The sequence below is a fragment of the Solanum verrucosum genome, unplaced genomic scaffold (assembly GCF_900185275.1).
Source record: "Solanum verrucosum unplaced genomic scaffold, falcon-dt-bn FXZP01000268.1, whole genome shotgun sequence".
NCBI classification, from domain to species: Eukaryota; Viridiplantae; Streptophyta; class Magnoliopsida; order Solanales; family Solanaceae; genus Solanum; species Solanum verrucosum.
In genome coordinates, this window is record NW_026019957.1 from 3,721,521 (window position 1) to 3,740,102 (window position 18,582).

General features: G+C 36.9%; 2 protein-coding genes across 2 annotated transcripts; both read right to left on the bottom strand.

Annotated features, from left to right (window-relative positions):
- Positions 1-254: 254 nt before the first annotated feature.
- On the bottom strand, positions 255-4,929 carry LOC125814436 (uncharacterized). Its single transcript, XM_049493880.1, has 5 exons — positions 4,673-4,929; positions 4,482-4,577; positions 2,291-2,416; positions 1,787-1,826; positions 255-601 (listed from the first exon to the last, which is right to left on the bottom strand). Exons 1-5 carry the CDS (start codon positions 4,826-4,828, stop codon positions 531-533), a joined length of 489 nt encoding a protein of 162 aa, XP_049349837.1. The 5' UTR covers positions 4,829-4,929; the 3' UTR covers positions 255-530.
- A 598-nt stretch (positions 4,930-5,527) lies between these two features.
- Positions 5,528-18,376, bottom strand: LOC125814397 (probable monogalactosyldiacylglycerol synthase, chloroplastic). The gene is made up of 8 exons (XM_049493846.1): positions 17,576-18,376; positions 17,129-17,301; positions 14,285-14,446; positions 14,067-14,208; positions 11,710-11,934; positions 11,041-11,103; positions 10,823-10,897; positions 5,528-5,770 (listed from the first exon to the last, which is right to left on the bottom strand). Exons 1-8 carry the CDS (start codon positions 18,098-18,100, stop codon positions 5,537-5,539), a joined length of 1,599 nt encoding a protein of 532 aa, XP_049349803.1. The 5' UTR covers positions 18,101-18,376; the 3' UTR covers positions 5,528-5,536.
- Between the last annotated feature and the right edge of the window lie 206 nt (positions 18,377-18,582).

Here is an 18,582-nt window from a genome sequence, read left to right on the forward strand (position 1 = left end):
GGTTTAATATTCTCTAATCTCTATTTTTCTTCCACTGCCACTACTTTTAACTCCATAAAATACCATCAAATAAAATCAGACCAAGAAAACATGAAATTTGCAAAACAGAGATATATGTAAACCAATGGGTTCTCCGGGGAGTATGGGTCCGCCCCTCTACCTTTCTCCGCACTTCGTCCGCAATAGGGGTCAAAAGCCACCTATCATGCCAAATTTAAGATCAAAGTGCCATATTGGAAAGGAGTATAACCTTTGCTCAAACAATGAAGCATTCATTTTCTAACATGTATTACAATCCTTTTTACATTCTTGTAAAAGAAAGAAAGTTACTTGATGTTACTAATTCCTGTCTGAAATAGCAAGAAAGAGCAACTATGTAAACTTAAAGAACCAAAAGATACAGGAATTTTCCAAGAGACCATTGCAAAATCTCCATTTTAGAATATAACATGATAAGATGTCATACAAGCTCATATAGTACTAGATATCTAACATCAAGCATCTTCCCAATTCAAAGGTTGAATGACTTCTTAGTTATCATGGACAATAGCTGAAAACAGCATCTGGTTGATATCTTCACCTGATTCAGGACTCTCTTCCTCTGCATAATGGAGATGTTAGTCAACAAAAATAGATCTGCCCCCTTCAAGAAAAAACTACTTTAACGAATGACATTGATCATTGGTATTACGTTCTACTATTGATCATTGAGTAAATCCCGTAACAAAACCTGAAAGCACAACAGATGCTTTCATGGCAGGAGAGAAACAACACATGCAACAGATGCTTCAATGACTAGAGAGACAGTAAGAGCATTGTATCTGATTTAGTCTCTATGTCTGAGTGTGACCTCCTGAATTCAAAAACAGCCTCTTTACGTTCTCAAGATAGGGGTAAGGCTGTATACACACCACCCTTCCCAGATCCCACTAGTGGGATTACACTGGGTATATTGTTGTTGCCTGACCTCCTGAATTTCCTTCTACCTGGAGAAGGCTGTTTCACATTTCTCTCTTTTTTGTACTTTTTGGCACCTCATTGGTACACCTTAAAAAAACTAAAAGCACATATTTATTTAAACCATGAATGTTTATGAGTATCAGCAAAAGCCAACCTACACCCGTTCCAGGGTTGGAGCTGGGAAGCACTCAAAGAAATAAAGGTAAGCCAGCAAACTATGCCTTAATCCCAAACTAATTGGTGTTGCCTATTTGAATCACGTATTTCTATTTTGCTTTATTCGGACCTATTTCATACAACTACTTGTAGTGGATAGTCATTTAAGACAAATTAGAGATTCTCTAAATCTCTGACTTATCCCTACCCGGACATAATGTAACAACTACTAACTTTTGATTTTCACTAATTTGTATTGTTCTTAACTAAGTCTGCGGAAATAGTAAGTTGTACATTGCACCCATTTCTTAATTTAAGCAATTGAGTTTAGATGCCCAAAATGCTCCCAGGGACTGATCACAGCTAGCCCAAAGTTGACAATGCAGTGCAGGGGTAAAGCCTTTTTCAAAAGAAGATTTAACAAACCATCAATCACCAAGGTTCAACAATTTGCTAAGTGGTGATGAGAAAAAAAAGAAGGAAGTTCTGCTTTTAAGTTTCAAAAATGGTCAAAAGCTTTGTTGGTCACAGTCACAACAGGACCATCAGACACATATTTACTTCTCTTTCATTTCTATTTTTTTCTTTAGATAAGAAACATAATTTGTATGCCAGTCAAGTGTTAAAAATTGAACATGTAAGTTATAGAACTGCTATTATGATACTGCACCTGTTCTTGATCTGACTTGAGTTGTCCATTCATCAATGACCTGCACATCAAGAAAAACGAAAAGTTGCGGAAGAGAGAGAGAGAGACATAACACCAAAAATTGCCACCACAGCAAGCACTTAAATGCCATGAAACTAAATCAGGAATCCTTGCCCTTCAGATTAGATTTTGGTTGCTTGCTGGCAAATGGTGCACAATAATTAGAAACCATTTGGAAATTTTTGCAATCTTGCTACAGTATAGATGAAGTCAATAAAATTGCTGTTAGATAGACAAAGCGGAGTAAAACCTAGGAATTGATAGACAAAGAAGGATGAATGATAGAACCTTACAAGATATCTCTTGGAGCAAATTATAATATATTATACACACTGATTACAACTCAAGCATGCAGTCTTTCCAGATAGAATGGTTAAGGTAGGGCGGGAGAGGAATGGCTCAACACTCAAACATATATATAGGAACAATATTTTCCTAAAGGATAAAACTGCAAAATCAAGTTACCTGGTTGAAACTAGCATATGATGGATCATCAGAATCACTGAAGACAGGAACACCTGTGGATAATTGCAACCTTTGCAACAACGACCTGTTCCCAACTAAGGTTGCCCGAGCTTTATCAATCAAATCCTGTTTTTAGTGCATTCAGCATAAAACCTTTAAAATCCCAGCACAGTAAAAGCAACATATATAATAAAGAATGAGGTGATTGGACACCTCTTTGCTACTAATAACCAGAAAGTCTTGGTCCCAACAATCGCAACTTGTAAAGTACAGAAAAGCTATACATGAACTTTTTATACAGACTGTGATTTTGTGTAACCTCAATTACTCAAAAGAAATACATATCTCATTCAAATTTCACACTGAGCTTTGATATATGCATTCCAGTACTAACCCATGGAAGGAGGATATTCAATATAATCAAGAGGTAGAGGATAACTAAATCATAGGCCACAAAGAAAACTAAGTACACTTCTTAATTTTGAACTGCATTTCTTTTGCTTTATCATGGATTCCATCATTAAGGCACTCAACTTCTGTGTTTGTCAAAAAAAAGGCACTCAACTTCTGTGGTAAGATTACTCATATGAGATTACTTGATGTAGACTTAAGTATCAGAAACTCGATGCTCCAGATTCAGTGGTAAGGTTTCTACTACATATTCAATGCAGCCGTCAGTTTTTCCGAAGGACTAAACTGTAGCATCATATGAAATCTTCAATCAGTTTGACCAAGTTTTGTGAATTTGTTTTTTCCCTGAATATCCTTACGTTTTTCATTGTCCCACAGTTAACAGATGTCACTGAGCTTGACATCATCATGGTCCATTTCTTAGTAGATCCACTACTTTGAAAACACAGTACTTGACACTTCATCATCATAGTAGTGGCATTTCCATGATGATAACGGATTGATGATAAATAAAAATGAAATGCATTTATAAGCAGTTTAGCTCACACAATCTGTATCAACAACACACCACATATCTTCTATGTCTTTTGTTTTTCCAAAGGGTACAAGCAGACAAACATCATAAAGTGACATGCTAAGCTCAATATCGACTTGAAATCCAGAGTCAATATTAATCGTTACGAGTGAAACCTCATATAATGTCTCCCATCAACAATAATCACGGTTCAATGGATTCTGCTATCATATGGAAGTGAACTTGAAGTATTATTGACCAAAACTAGTTCTCATACACAACTACATGAGCAAGATTGAAAATTTTGGACTGTGATCGACTTGATGTATGAGTTCAAAGTAGCTATAACTTATTACCAGATTATACAGTTTCCAACATCATATTCCCGATGGCCAAGCAATAACTCAAACACGTTTTGACTTTTGAAAACCATTTGGATGGAGAAGTGGGCAGAAATCAGTTTCTCTTTATACCATGCTGGTAACCAGATTTCAGCTTTTCACCAGGAACTCAAGAATAGAAAGTCGTCCGGAAACTGTTTTTTGACTAAAGAACCACGAAAAAGTTTTAGATACTTCGAAAAACAGGTGAGAAAAAGAAACAAACCTAGTCTAAAATTGGACAAGAAAAGGAAGAGGATTACTGCAAAAAAATAACTGGCTTTACCAACTTATACAAATACAGGCCAACACACCTAGCTAAAACTTTAAATCTTATGACAGTGCCTTGTTCCTCACAAATATGGCATGATTCAAGCAACCTGGTTCACTTCCTCCTACATTTAAGTATTAATTTTATCCAAGTTTAAGAAATTCAAATAATATTAAGGTTCCAAAGCAGAAAAGACAAATACAATCACAGTTTAGTATACATACATACATACGTTAATTTGTCTTGAAGCACAAATTATTGAGTACTTAAATAAAACAGATCCAACTAGAGCAGACGGATATAGATAATTCATACAGGTAGAGGTGAATTTATATGCTATATTATGGGGCACGAGAATCCGTGGTCTCTCCGTAAAACTAGGTATTTGTATATATCTCTAAAATTGGTACTAATATTACCCATGCTACAAGAAAGCTGAATGATGCACTTAGTTGAATGACGAGTTATCAATTTCATTTAATACAGTTTTTTTCTTCTTTTTTCATTAATGGTGCACCCCATGTTCTAGAAATCCTATATTCGCTTCTGCATACAAATGACCCCAACAAACTTGGTATTGAGGACAAATTAGTAGCAATCTAGCAATAGCAGTACCTGTTTAGCTGCAAGTAGCTCACGACACTGCTCCTTCAAGCTGGACATTTCATCCTGAACTTTCTTAATCCTCGAAACTAGCTTCATGGGGTTCGCCTGTAACAAAAAAAAAATGGGAAAAAGACGAGAAAAATCAAAAACCCAGAAATGGGTTGACAAAAAAAATTAAAGGGGTTGCGTTAATTACAAACATTATCCGGATAAACTTGTCGAAATTCCTTCTCGAGCTTGTTCTGAACCATGTTCAGGTCATGGTTGGCTTTGGTGAAAAGGGTCAATAACCCATCTACTGATTGATGTTGTTCGTTCTCTAAATGGTGATAATGACTGAGATTTCGATGACCCATTTCACTTTTCCTTCACCTCTTCTAGTTCTTTGGTCGGAAATTGCAGAAAGGAAGAATCTTGGCTGTATACCTAACTGGAGATTTGGAGGGTTTTTTGAATTTTTTGGGGAAGAAAGGAAAGGGAAATTGGAGGGAATTGTCAAATGAGTCCTTTGAACTATTGTAGTATTGTGGAATGATCCCTTAAGTTGTGTATAAATCTATTTACCTCCCTTTTTGTATTACCTTTGGTATGAAGGAAAATGTTTTTCACGAAAAATATGTGAGATTTTTATTTTATTTTCTTGTGTTCGATATGTTAACAAAAGATACTCATATATCATCCTAAGAAGTCGTTTCATATGAGGAATAATGGATAATAACCCCCGATATAAAAATGTAGGATTATTTTATGTATTTGATTAGGGGAATTCGTTTGTATTATAATAAGGATAACTAATTGCACGAGATATTCTTATTTTGACACTAGTTAAAGAGTCTATCTTGCATAGCAACAACAACATGCTCAGTGTAATTAAAGTTTTACTTTAAACCCAAGAAGTTCACTCTGAATGAATGTTTATCAGGGCAATGTTACATTCTAGTATTCTACTAAGAATTCAAGCCAAGATTAAGTTGTAATAATAATAATTACTCCGTTTGATGAGCTAGCTTGCACACACCGAGTATTTCATTGGGTGCTTGCTATCTTCCACCGACTTAAGTAATTTAAGCAGGACAATACTGTGGTACAAAATTTTTCTGTCTGACCAGTTCATGCATGTCATGTACTATCTTAAAAACAGCATCTGGCCTTGATAGCCTTAGAGCATTTTGGGACATGATTCTGAGTTCATCTTGTTTGGGACCAAACCACTGCGCGACTATACTGGCTATCTTTTTAGGTGACTTTGAGTATTTCCCGCATCCATTCTCGATAACATATGGCACATTTCCAGCTTCCTGTTGTAGATCAAACATACAAGGATAAGAATTTAGAGGTTAAACGACTCCAAAGTTGTGCATAACAGGAAAACATCGGCCATTGACAACAGAAATGAACCTAGATAAAAGAAGAGATATTGGAACTTAGTCGGTCTGTGTTTGGTTGTACCGTTGTAGTAAACTTATATTCTGCTTCTAGGATGATCAAGACATCAATAAACTGCATGAGAAGCATTCAAATGCAGTATGTGAATCTATGCCAGGAAAAGGGAAGAAGGAGAGAGAGAGAAAGAGTGTGTGTGTGTGTGAGAGAGAGAGAGAGAGAGAACACAGGCTAACAAATCTAGCCCATCTGCAATCAGGAAAGAATGACGTGGAACAACTGAAGTGCAACTTTGGAACTTAAATGGTGCATTTGGAAATGACTCTCGGAAATGAGAAGAGTTAAAAGTGAAGACAACATACCAAGGATGTAGATAGTTTATTATACTCCCAATACAGGAAGTAGTGACTATCGAGTAAGAACAAAAAGCAATTGTAACTTAGCTTCCAAAGTAGATTAGTTTAGAATAGCAAGAGTATAGGTGAAATTGGACTTGTAATCCTCTTAAAGCTCTTCCTCATCAAAGATGGTCTACCATATAGAAGAGACGAATCATGGTTATTCATGCAGTAAGCTCTTACATATTTAACAGACGTCTTAGACTCTTAGTCGTGGTAATACTTTTGTCACATCTTGTATTTGAAAGTCTGCACAGTTTTCTGTAAAATCAATTCGTTATATATCCATGTCTCTCTCAGTTCCACCCACCTTTTATAGTCCTGTCTTCTGTCTCCTCAAACATTAAAATCATGATCCATATCGATAGTTCGATACTAGATTACTTCACCATTCCGGAACCATGTTTTCGGCCTAATTCAAATCTGCACTTCCAAAAACTACCAGCCCATACACCAGATACCATGGAGGCAAACCCTTCAACTACAACCGTCCCATATATGTCAGCATTTTGGAAGGCAGATGATACTTTGATCTTACTTCATGGTAATTAGAGTACTTTGTTACCATTTTAAGCTTTCAGTAAAGAGCCCTTGGCCTTATTTAGTTAGCTTACTTCTTAAGATACTTCAATGGAGAAGGCATCCTTAATCATGAACTTTGAGCAGCTAATCAAGAATGAAGAGATCTTGTGGAGACAAAGATCTCGATCCCTGTGGTTAAAAGGAGGAGATAAGAATACCAAATTCTTCCACAAGATGGCTAATGCACGCAAGAGATATAACAACATTGACCAACTTCTTGTTCAAGGGAATCTGATCAATGATCAAGAAAGGATTCAAGGGGAAATAGTGGAATTTTACCAAAACTTGTACTCGGAGAATGTCCGGTGGAGACCTGAGAGCAACTTCACAAATTGCCCAAGGCTGACAGTGGAGGGAATGGAAGATTTAGAAAGGGGATTTGAAGAGGAGGAGGTACTGAAATGCCTAAAGCAATGTGCAATTGATAAAGCACCTGGTCCAGATGGGTTTACAATGGGGTTCTACATCAAGTGTTGGGAAGTGGTAAAAAATGATATCATGAAGACCTTCCAGAATTTCTACGAGCAAGGAAGGTTTGAAAGAAGTTTCAATGCTACCTTCATAGCTCTTATTCCAAAGAAGAAAGGTGCTAAAGAATTAAGAGACTTCAGACCATCAGTCTGATAGGTAGTATTTACAAGCTATTCTCCAAAGTGCTTACTGAAGGGTTGAAAAGAGTGATAGCTAAGCTTGTGGACTCACAACAACTGGCATTCATCAAAGGAAGACAGATTATGGATGTTGCCCTCATAGCAAATGAAGTAATAGACTCCAGGGTGAACTTGAAGAAACCTGGAATCCTATGCAAATTAGGCATTGAGAAAGCATATGATCATGCCAATTGGGGCTTTCTTATGGATCTGCTAGAGAAGATGGGATTTGGAGGTAAATGGAATCAGTGGATTAAATTTTGTATCTCAACAGTGAACTTCTTCACCAGCAGGTTATTTTAATACACAGAGGGGCCTAAGACAAGGTGATCCTCTATCACCCTTTTTGTTCCTCTTAGTCATGGAGGGACTGAACAACATGATTAAGACAGCAAACAGGGAAGGTTGGTTAAGAGGATTTGAGGTTGCTAGAGCTGGAAGGGATAGCTTGAAGATAACTCATCTTCAGTATGCAGATGACACACTTATATTCTGTGATGCTGAAGAAGAGCATCTCAAAATACTGAGACTGATCTTGGTAATATTTGAAGGAATGTCAGGTTTACATGTTAACTGGAGGAAAAGCTTCTTATACCTGGTTAATGAAGTGCCAAACATGGAAATCTTAAAGACAATCTTAGGGTGTGAAGTGGGTGCTCTACCAACTATCTACCTTGGATTGCCTTTGGGGGCCAAGTCTATGTCTATGGAAATCTGGAATGGGGTGATTGAGAAATGTGAGAAGATGTTAGCAAGGTGGAAGTCCCAATATCTCTCCATGGGTGGAAGATTGACCTTGATAAACTCTGTGCTTGATGCACTTCCAACATAGATAATGTCATTATTTCCTATCCCACCAGGAATCATCAATAGGTTGGATAGCATCAGGAGGAAATTTCTATGGCAAGGGAACAAAGGCAAGAAGGGTTACCACCTAGTCAAATGGAAGGCAGTGATCAATGAGAAAAGATTTGGGGGATTGGGGATCAAAAATCTGAAGAATCAGAGTAAAGCTTTAAGAATGAGATGGCTATGGAAATATTCAAATGAAAATCAAAGTCTATGGGTTAGAGTCATTAAAGCTAAATATGAGGAGAACGATAATTGGATGACAAAGGAGGTCACTACTCCTTATGGTGTTAGCTTATGGAAATCTATTAGAATTTTGTGGAATGAATTCAAAGTTAATACCATAGTCAAAGTGGCAGATGGAGTTAAAACTGTCTTCTGGAAGGATGATTGGCATGAAGCAGGCAACATGGAGACATTATTCCTAGATATTTATAACTTAGTTTTACATCAACATAGCACAATAGCAGAATTGTGGACACCTCAAGGGTGGAATTTTGTGTTCAGGAGATACCTCAATGATTGGGAAATACCAAGAGTAGCAAGATTCTTCAGCACCATTGACCAATTCAGTGGTTTGAAGGCTGGACAAGACTACAGTGGCAGGCAGTGGCGGAGCCACCTTACAATGAGGGGGGCCGACCCCCCTTTGGCGGAAAATTATATGATTTATACATGGTTAAAATAATTTTTTAGGTATATATAGTAGATGTCGAACCCCCTTCGGCTACTTCGTGTGTCTATTTTTTTAGATTTTGAACCCCCTTACTGAAAATCCTGGCTCCGCCACTAGTGGCAGGGAAATAGTAACAGGACTTTTAAAGTAAATGCAGCCTACAGGAAGATGAACCAACCAAACAAGCAGATACTTCGATGGCCTTGGAAACACATTTGGAAAGCCAAAATCCCACACAAAGTAGCTTGCTTTGTCTGGTTATTGGCTAAGGAAGTAGTGCTGACACAAGATAACTTGATGAAAAAGGGGATCCCTTTATGTTCGAGATGTTTTTTTTGTGGGGAAACTGCAGAAATAGTGGTTCATCTATTTATACATTGCAAGGTCACAAGTCAACTATGGAGATTATTCCTATGTCTCAAAAACATATCTTGGTCCATGCCAGGGAAAATCACAGAAGCATTACACAGTTGGGAAGAAGCAGGAGTTCACGCTAAAAACAGAAACAACTGGAGAATTGTACCTGCAGCTATATGGTGGACAATATGGAAGGAGAGGAACCTCAGAGTCTTTGAGAATATGGAGAATACTATAGAACAAGTCAAAATGAATTGTATTTTGACCTTATGTTTTTGGTGTAACCAGATATACTCTAATGATACTGTCTCTATCATTGATGTCTTAGACTCATTATAAGGATAGGATAGTAGATTTTGAGTTATTTTGTAAATATGGTTTCAGTACAACCCATGTCAGTGTGTTACAGAAATAGAAACAGTTACCTATGTCAAAAAAAAAAGATACTTCATACCATATTAGTTCTCCTTAGATGGAGAAAAACTGAACTTGCAAAGGGAATGACCATAGTGGCTTAATCTAGATAGAGATAAACACAGCTGGCTCATTTCACACGAAAACATGGTAGAGAAAAATCTGGATAACCAGTCTACGAACAAACCGGTCTGGTCTAGGCCTAAATACCAAGCCTGGACTGGTTTCAAAGTTTTCTCTGACTGCAGAGCCAGACTAGACATGTACCCAATAAAATTTTAAAAAACTTAGATGGAAAAATATGAGTTGATGATACCAAGATGAAATCAACAACTTTTCTGAAAGTTGAAGATGTCATAGAAGGGTTTGGAAGTCAGTTCAAAAAATAAATAAAGATTGTTATTTGTAGTATTTTCTGAGATCGCATCGTCATGAAATAATCACAACATTTCCTTTGGAATCTTCAATGTTGATAATATTTGGTGTTTGAATTTTATTCCATTTAACCACTTCATTTGTTTAAGTTAGTAATATTTTGAGGGAGGATTTCTTCACTATTATGAATATTACCCTATGAAGATCCCCCCCCGGGGGGGGGGGGGGGGGGTGCTATTTTAAAGTGAATTAATTACCCTAACTTTGCGGGTAGAGAGGTTGTTTCCGATAGACCATCCTCTCAAAATTAATGCCAAAGATTGAAAACGACGATTCCAACTTCACCGAATTTATTGACTTCCAAGAAACTTACTCAAGATTTTGTTGAAACAAAGGGGAAAAAATCCAAAATTTGTCATTGTTTCAATTTGCTGAACTTTTACTCCCCGGCATAAATTTTGGATCGAAGCCTTATTGAATCAGTAATCTGAAGTAAATTACACATAAGAAGCAAATTCTTTTTATTTTTTCAAATGAGCTGTTTTTCTCCCATGGATGACACAAGTGATAGGATGGTTACTTCTTAAAAAGGTATTCTGATTAAGCGCAAGACAAATAAAAGAAACTCAAAGAAAAAGAACCAATAACATTGAATACTCAATATACCTGACCAGCAATGAAACCATTAAGAATTATAGGCAGTCCACGAATCATGGCTTCCGCAATAGTCCCTGGACCAGCCTACAGACAACCAGAATAATCAGAGTAGTCTACTTTTTTTCTTTTTTGACTTTGAGGTGTGTGTGTGTGGGGGGGGGGGGGTCTCATTTTTTTTTATTTTCAGTTTGTTTTAGTGAAAACGGGCTTGAAAGAAAGTGACAAACCTTGGTAATAATGCAATCACAAGCACCCATGCATTCCTCCATTTTAGTGACAAACCCCTTTACCTGAAAGGTGACATAGATACCCTAAGGAGACGCATAAATGTTTGAACATGTATATCTTTAGTCGAAGATATACTACATACATTGGTAATTTGGTATTACAAGTCAGTCACTCACATACATCTGCAACTCACATATAGGAAAATGTTACTCTAAGTAGATTAAAAGGAAAACCACAGTGCTTAAGTATGAAAATTGACAATAAACCCTAACTTAAAATGTAAATGGACGATTACCGGCCTTCGTGTCTTTACGTATCCATAACCAGCTTGTTTGTGATCACTGACTTATTATTTGAGTAAAACTTGATAAGGATGGCTACACGTGATCTAAAAATATAATTGTAAAAGTTTATGATACATGGTAATCTTAGTACACCAGTCAAATGAGAAAGGTGTAAAGGGAAATCGCGTGAAGATGGAGGTCTGATATCAACAATAGAATGGTGTGATTATGGGATACCAAGCTTACCACACCAACCAACATGAAACAGGAAAAAAAAGGCCTCACAATTGAGTGTTTCTTAAAGAGATGCTCAACAATTTCAGATAATACAACAAACAGATTAGTGTGAAAACATCAGGCTGGCAAAGTTTCAGTGACTAATACCTGAACAGGAACTTTCCACTGCACTGAAGTCAATCTGTTGAAAAGCTTCTTATTGCGCCCACATATTATTAGGACCTGCCCGATTGGCTCCCCTATAGTTTCATCATACAGTGCATCTCCAAGTGCTCGAGCAGTAGCCTCTATTGGACCCATTCCTTCTCCACCACCCATCAGTAGTACTGCTGGGAGATGATCCTCCATTCCAAGTTCCTTCCTCAGTTCAACCTAGAATTGGATAGAAAACAGTCTAAAAGCACTGATCATGTGGGAGATGGTGCAAAGAATATGAGAAAATATAAGAGCCCAATAATAAGGTAAACATTCAGTCACAAGTGAATGAGGTAAGATGCTGGCAAAGGATCTCTTTAAAATGGGGCAATTTGAGAAAGTGTTTTACTGAGCACTGGAAAGAGTTCTATTTACACCCCAGTCCTAGATCTTTTTGCAAATTCACAAGTCCTTATTTTAGTTGGTCACTCTACCACAATGTATCAGCTGATCCTGTTGTACATTTATCCAACATAGAGGATTAAGATCTTTACAGTTACATAGTATAAGAAACAAAGCAGAGCTCTTTGCAATCTGAAAGTTCTACCCGCAGAAGGCTAGAAAAGTTCATCACTTATAAGGTCACAGATAAGAAGGGAAATCACTTATAAGGTCACAGATAAGAAGGGAAATATTCTAGCACTCTCTAAACTTCAAAATGGAATACAATTTTCATGAAGAAGAACATCAGAATATGCTTGAGATTGGTCTTTCCTGAAGTCTAATTGATCCTGGACAAAATTGTTTAATATTGATCTTACTTGAAGTCTAAATGATCCTGGACACAAGTAGAAGGGGGTTTGGAAGGTTGTAGTGCAGGCATGGCAGAGGTAGTGTTTGATAATTATTTTACCATTGAGATTCACTACAATGACTGTCAAATAATCAATGTAGTCTTTCCAGTTTTCTTCTTTCAGGTGATCTGGATTTACACAAATAAAATATAAAAGCAAGTAAGTTTACAGGGTAAGGAAACGGCATCGCTTTTCAATATATTCATTGCTTAAACCAAATTCAAGTCACACAGCCAAGAGTATATCTTCGAGGTAACAGCCCCACACCCCCTACAATTGCTATTCTTTCCACTTTTTTTCCTAATGATTTGGTAAAATTCCACCCCAAACTCCCCTTCCCAGCAGCCAACAGTGGTCATCCCTATCATAGTGGATAGGAATGGTAGCACATAAGGAGCTAATCCACAAATATAAAGACTGAGGCGCCATCAAAAGCTCTTACTGCAACAAGCAATCTATTCAGTTCAAGTTTATCGACTATCAAGGATGTGATGATATCTCTAGCTGCTTATTCAGATCACATTTCAATATAGACTCATGCAATATTAAGCAGCTGGGTGATGCTTAACAATCCCTGTGAACCACTGAGCAGCTGGAACAGATCCAGCTTGACCAAAAGCCAAACCAAACGGTGGGATACCATTCCTGCATGCATCTGGTGGAGAATTTAGAGAGATAGGAACTCAAGATGTTCTGAAAATGACTTGTATTTCACTATTTTTATTCTGGTGTAAAGAAGCATATGAAAATGATGCTGAATCAGTTTTAGATCTTATGCTCTACAAGAATAGGATAGGGATACTCTGAAGTTCTGGATTTGGCAACTGATGTACATACTTTTGCAGCATTTCTTGGTGCTGGTTTAATATAATTTTTACCTTCTCAAAAAGAAAATGCCTCATGCAATAGAATGCTGCAATCGGTTCTCTCATTCCTCTATCCTGTATAGTATGGCTTGTAGAGCAAAATGGCACAAGAAGTATTTAAAGACAACTGAACAATAGCATAGTGGAAACGAGAGGTTGGAGGTCCGAGTAACCAAGGCAGCAAAGTGATAAACGACCACTGTTTGGGCAGCACATAATGGGGGAGGAGATGGTGTTTACCATATCAAAAGGAACACATCTTTGCAGCCTAAATAATCTCACTCATACTCTGGAGGAATGTTCTCAGTTATACTCTGGATATATCTACACACTCTGTAGTGTCAATATTGCCTCTTGGCATCTTAAAATTCACCTATGAGATGGCACTGTTCCATTCACGCTCCTACACTCACTACAATTAACAAAACGCTGCAAAATGCCAGAGCTTTGTTTTGCAACACCGAAACATGAAAGAATAGATTGGATTGGGACGTGGAAGGAATTAATTATTCTTAATGCAAATAAACACCTACTCATAGTGTTCAATAAAACATAAAAAATAAAACTATGCATAAGATACAGAAGTAAGATTCAGGGCTCCCTATTTCCATGCACCATGGGAAAGAGGAAGTACAGGAATTACACCTACCTTGGGAGGCACTGGCTTCACAAATGACGGTCGTACAGGAAGCCCATAAACTTTTATTTGAGATGAACTGAGACCAGCCTTCAGTGCTCGTTTTGATACCTCTTCTGATGGACAGTAGCACCTAGTAACAAGTTTGTGAAACCTAAATATGAAATTGCAAAGCAAAATTAGTACAAGGATCAAAATAACAGAATGGTTGAGTAACTAATAAAATATACCATGTAGGATGGCAAGTGCTTAAATCTGTTACAACAGTGGTAAATATGATTTTCTTCAAGAGACCTTTGGACCTCAAAATGCGAAGAGGCACATGCTGCATTAGAGGATGAACACTGATAATAATATCAGGCTGATATTTCATTAAACCTTTAGCAACCTCACTGCACAAAGTAGGAGAGAAGGCTTGTTATACAACTGAAGCTGCTACAAGGGAAAATCAAAATTAGTCAGCTTACAGCTGGGTGCAGATATGTATATAAACGTTCAACCAGTCCATGTTCATACTAAAGGCATGGAAGGAAAAAATTCAACAGAATGTCATAAGAGCCATAATATTAAAGAGAAGAACCAAAAGAAACGATTAACTGAGAAATAGGAGAAACATAAGTAGAAAACTCATAGTATCGTACCACGCAAATTATTACAACAATAACATACCCAGTATAATCCCACAGGTGAGCTCTGGGGTGGGTAGAGCGTACCCAGACCTTACCCCTACCTTGTGGAATAGAAAGGTGGTTTCCGAAAGACCCTCGGCTCAAGCAACACATATCAAGTCAGTTAGAAAAGAAAAATACAGAATCAAAGAGGACATAGCAAATATATCGTACCACGCAAACTACTGACCAAAAAAACTGCACCATACGAATTGAGTCACACATAAGAAGTAATTTGTATTATGTCAAGAGGATTATATACAGGTCATTTAGACAGGCAAAAAGTGACAAGACTCTTGGGGTGAGAAGCAAAAGCCTGACACTAATGAAGCATACATTTTACAAAAATACAGATTCACCTATTTATCTCCTTAATAACATATCCTTTTACAAATTTATCCGTTGTCCCAATAGGTATAACTGTGAAAAAAGTAATGACTCGTCTTGATTGATTCTTGATTGATGCAAGGTTATTGTCAATGAAATAACTATTCAACGTGGTAATGGCATTTGGAAGATGGTTCCTTTATCACAGGATAAAACTACAATTAAATGCTTTTGAGTGTTTATAGTCAAGGTAAGCCAATTCAAGATGAGAAAGTTAATCGTTTTAAAACTAGGCTTGTTGTCAAATGACACACTCAAATAAATGACTATGACTATTTTTTAATAAAGATAGATGGCCTAAACTATTATGACATAAGCTCAGCCACTTGGGCAAATTATAAGGGGGCATCCATGTCCCCTCCAGAGTCCACAGCACAATGTAGGTGGTGTATGGCCTTGAGCTTGACTATTATGATACTGTATCTCCAATATCTAAAATTGCATGGCCTTCTATCCTTATCTCTAGGGTAGACATGGTCCACTAGAACCTCCATCCTATTTCAAATGATCTTTTCTTATAATGGTGCCGGTGGTATTTGGACTAACTTGCACGCACTTTAACTATTCCACCAGGTCCTTGCTACCTCCAACCGGCATATATACTAAAAAATCTACCCTCAAAATCTTAGATAGATGGAAAGGAATCTCCTAGTATTTTTTGTCTTTGCTGGAATTTAAACCTTAGTTTTTGAGCTTTGTATCCACTTTATTGACCCCTATGCCACACCCTTATGTTCAAATTAAATGACCATTTAGCAGATATCCTTACAAAATCGCTTCAAAAATGCTGCCGCACACGTGTTGGACTCTCCAAAAATGTTGCCACACACGTGTCAGATCCTCCAAAAATACTCTACTTTTGATCTGGATCAGACATGCACCCGTCGACATTAATGAAGAGTCCGATCAACATTAAGGAAAAGACCATATAAGGAGATAACTCCTCATTACCTCAACCAACATGAAATATGTAACGTCCCATGCATGTCTAAGGCTAGACATCTGGAGTGCGATAATATACCAAGAAAGAAAATGGGTCTGGCTTTCATACTATGAACTATGAAAAAAGGACGTTGAACCTAATTCTACCCAGCAACTAGCTTGCTACAAAATATTTTTTAAGTCTCCCACCTTGCCACTAATGGACCTTTGACTTTAACCGTGAAAAGCACCAAGTAGGCACACTGTAGTTTACAGTAGAAGGAGGTCTAAGTTGGAATTCAATAGATTATGTGTATCCATTTTTTGAAAAGAATATGGCTTCTCATTGGGGTGAACATCCAACTTTGAAAGTAAAATACTCCATACCTTACTTCACATTGTTCTTTCATTTTAAACGGTAGATGATTGTTTTTACCAGCACTTTTCAAAAATATAATCAATCGCCATAAATTGCAGAAACCAAAACAAAAGGAAAACACCTTATCACTTAACAATGACAGAAGATGAAGAATTAAGGATGAACTCCTGGCAATGGACCTTGAAATAAGACCATAAGAGGTGGCTTGTCATTGAATGATAACTAGCTACTTGATATAACAAATTTGCTAAAGCCACACGTGAATATGTACCAATGTTCAAGTTCATGCTCTTGATTCAGTTAAATGCTATTCAAAAGGGATGCAGAAAGCAAACACATAAAGCCTGATAGTGATATAAAGTACATCTAGCTCTCAGCACATTTAAAATAGGGATGCAGATTGCAGAATAGACTTTACCAATATTCTTAAAAGAAAAGTATACCAAATTCTCTTTACAACAAATGTCCTACAGTAACTATCACAACAAAATAGACAACAGATTCTTTTTGATGATAAAAGAAAAAAGAACCTCACCATATCGAAAAATAAAACATCTTGCAAAACAAACACTGCACTATGATGATGAAGGAAGGACTGCATATTTGTTGTGAGATTTACCAACAGTTTCATCAATCAAACATTCAATCTTAGTCATGTCAAGGATATCATTGATGCTAACAGATTAAGGGATTTACATAATCAAAAAAGTCATTCTTACCGAGCAATAAATGTAGATGTAGCAGCAAAATTAGTTTGATGAACTAAACGAGGAGCAGTAGCATAATATGTCATTCTCCACAGAGAGCCATGTTTCACTAAGAAGTTGTAACTCCGTGGCAATTGGTTGAAAGGCCAGGGTGTATGTTCTGCCCACAAATCAGTAATAAACACCTGCAATGCACCCTCTTTAAATGGATATAACAAAATCAGACATACTCATATCTCTCATTCTTTATCACATAAAACACACATAATTCCACGACTTATTAGCATAGTCCTCGCAGCAAGTTCAACCAAATTCAATGCTTTCAGTTCAGACAATATATATATATACAGATAATACAAACGTAAAACTAATAGTACTCACTCTGAACCCACTGACTCTAAATCGTAAATCGTCTAAGCTTATTACATGAGAAGTCAATAGGAGTCCATCAAAACTGACCTGATATTTATCTCCATATTCTTCATTGAACGCTGCCCTAATAGCTTCAGCAGAAGCTCTGTGACCACCACCAGTATCACTCATCAAAATAAGTATCTTTTTTGGAGGTTCTGATTCGACACCATTGACAGGTATCCCCTCATTCTCCAGTACACTCCCCTCTTCTCTAACCCCATTGTTCTCCCCACAATGAACCCCTCCACCAACTGAGGCAAACCCAAGAGGAATTTTCTCACAATGGAATCTAATAGCCTTGTTAAACTGAAAAAGTGCTTTACTAATTCTTGATGAAGCACTTCTACTACTAATACTCAAACTCAATAAAGATACAGCCTTTGGCTTATTCATGCAATTCAAAAAATCTTTCTTTCCCCTAGAATCAAAATACAAGTAATTAGACAGCAAAGTTGAATATGCATCTAAATTACAGTTACTATTTGAGTAATTGAATACAAAGGGGGCTTTTTGAGATACAAAACCAAAAGGGTTAGCAGATTCTTGAGTCACAGAAGAATGCTGCATCATTTTTTCTCTTCTGTTATTGCAAGGGGTTGTAAAAAGAAGTTCAAAATCAATTTAAAATCCAAAAGGGTCCTTCTATATAACATAAAGATTGGATTTTTTTCTTCTGGGGCATCAAGAATCCTACATAACAAGAAAAAGTTAGTATACAGAGAGAGAAAAAGTGTCACTAATAAAAAAGCCAAGTAATATGAAAGGTACTGTGTGTTTTGGAGGAGGCTGGAGAGCCACAAAGAGAAGATTTAGGGGAACAAAGAATGTAATATGCTGAGGAATTTTTATTTTTTTAAAATACTCACACAACAAAAATTGAAGGCTAGTTTTGCTGGCTGCTGGCTGCTGGCTGGAGTTATAAAGGGGTTTATTTTTATTGTGTAGCTCAAATTCGAAATAGCGGGTTTGATATGGAATGTGAAATAAGAAAAACGAGTTATAAACTTATAAATTATAATAGAATTAGTTAGGCAGAAGTCAATTGTTCTATT

Excerpts from the sequence above, each read along its gene's own strand:
- LOC125814436 (XM_049493880.1), bottom strand. The coding sequence starts at position 4,828 with ATGGGTCATCGAAATCTCAGTCATTATCACCATTTAGAGAACGAACAA. Across the intron at positions 4,578-4,672 it reads GACAAGTTTATCCGGATAAT|GCGAACCCCATGAAGCTAGT; the intron begins GTTTGTAATTAA and ends TTTTTGTTACAG. Across the intron at positions 1,827-2,290 it reads CATATGCTAGTTTCAACCAG|GTCATTGATGAATGGACAAC; the intron begins GTAACTTGATTT and ends CTTGATGTGCAG.
- LOC125814397 (XM_049493846.1), bottom strand. The coding sequence starts at position 18,100 with ATGATGCAGCATTCTTCTGTGACTCAAGAATCTGCTAACCCTTTTGGT. Across the intron at positions 17,302-17,575 it reads AATATGGAGATAAATATCAG|GTGTTTATTACTGATTTGTG; the intron begins GTCAGTTTTGAT and ends GGTGCATTGCAG. Across the intron at positions 10,898-11,040 it reads GTGATTGCATTATTACCAAG|GCTGGTCCAGGGACTATTGC; the intron begins GTTTGTCACTTT and ends GGTTGTCTGTAG.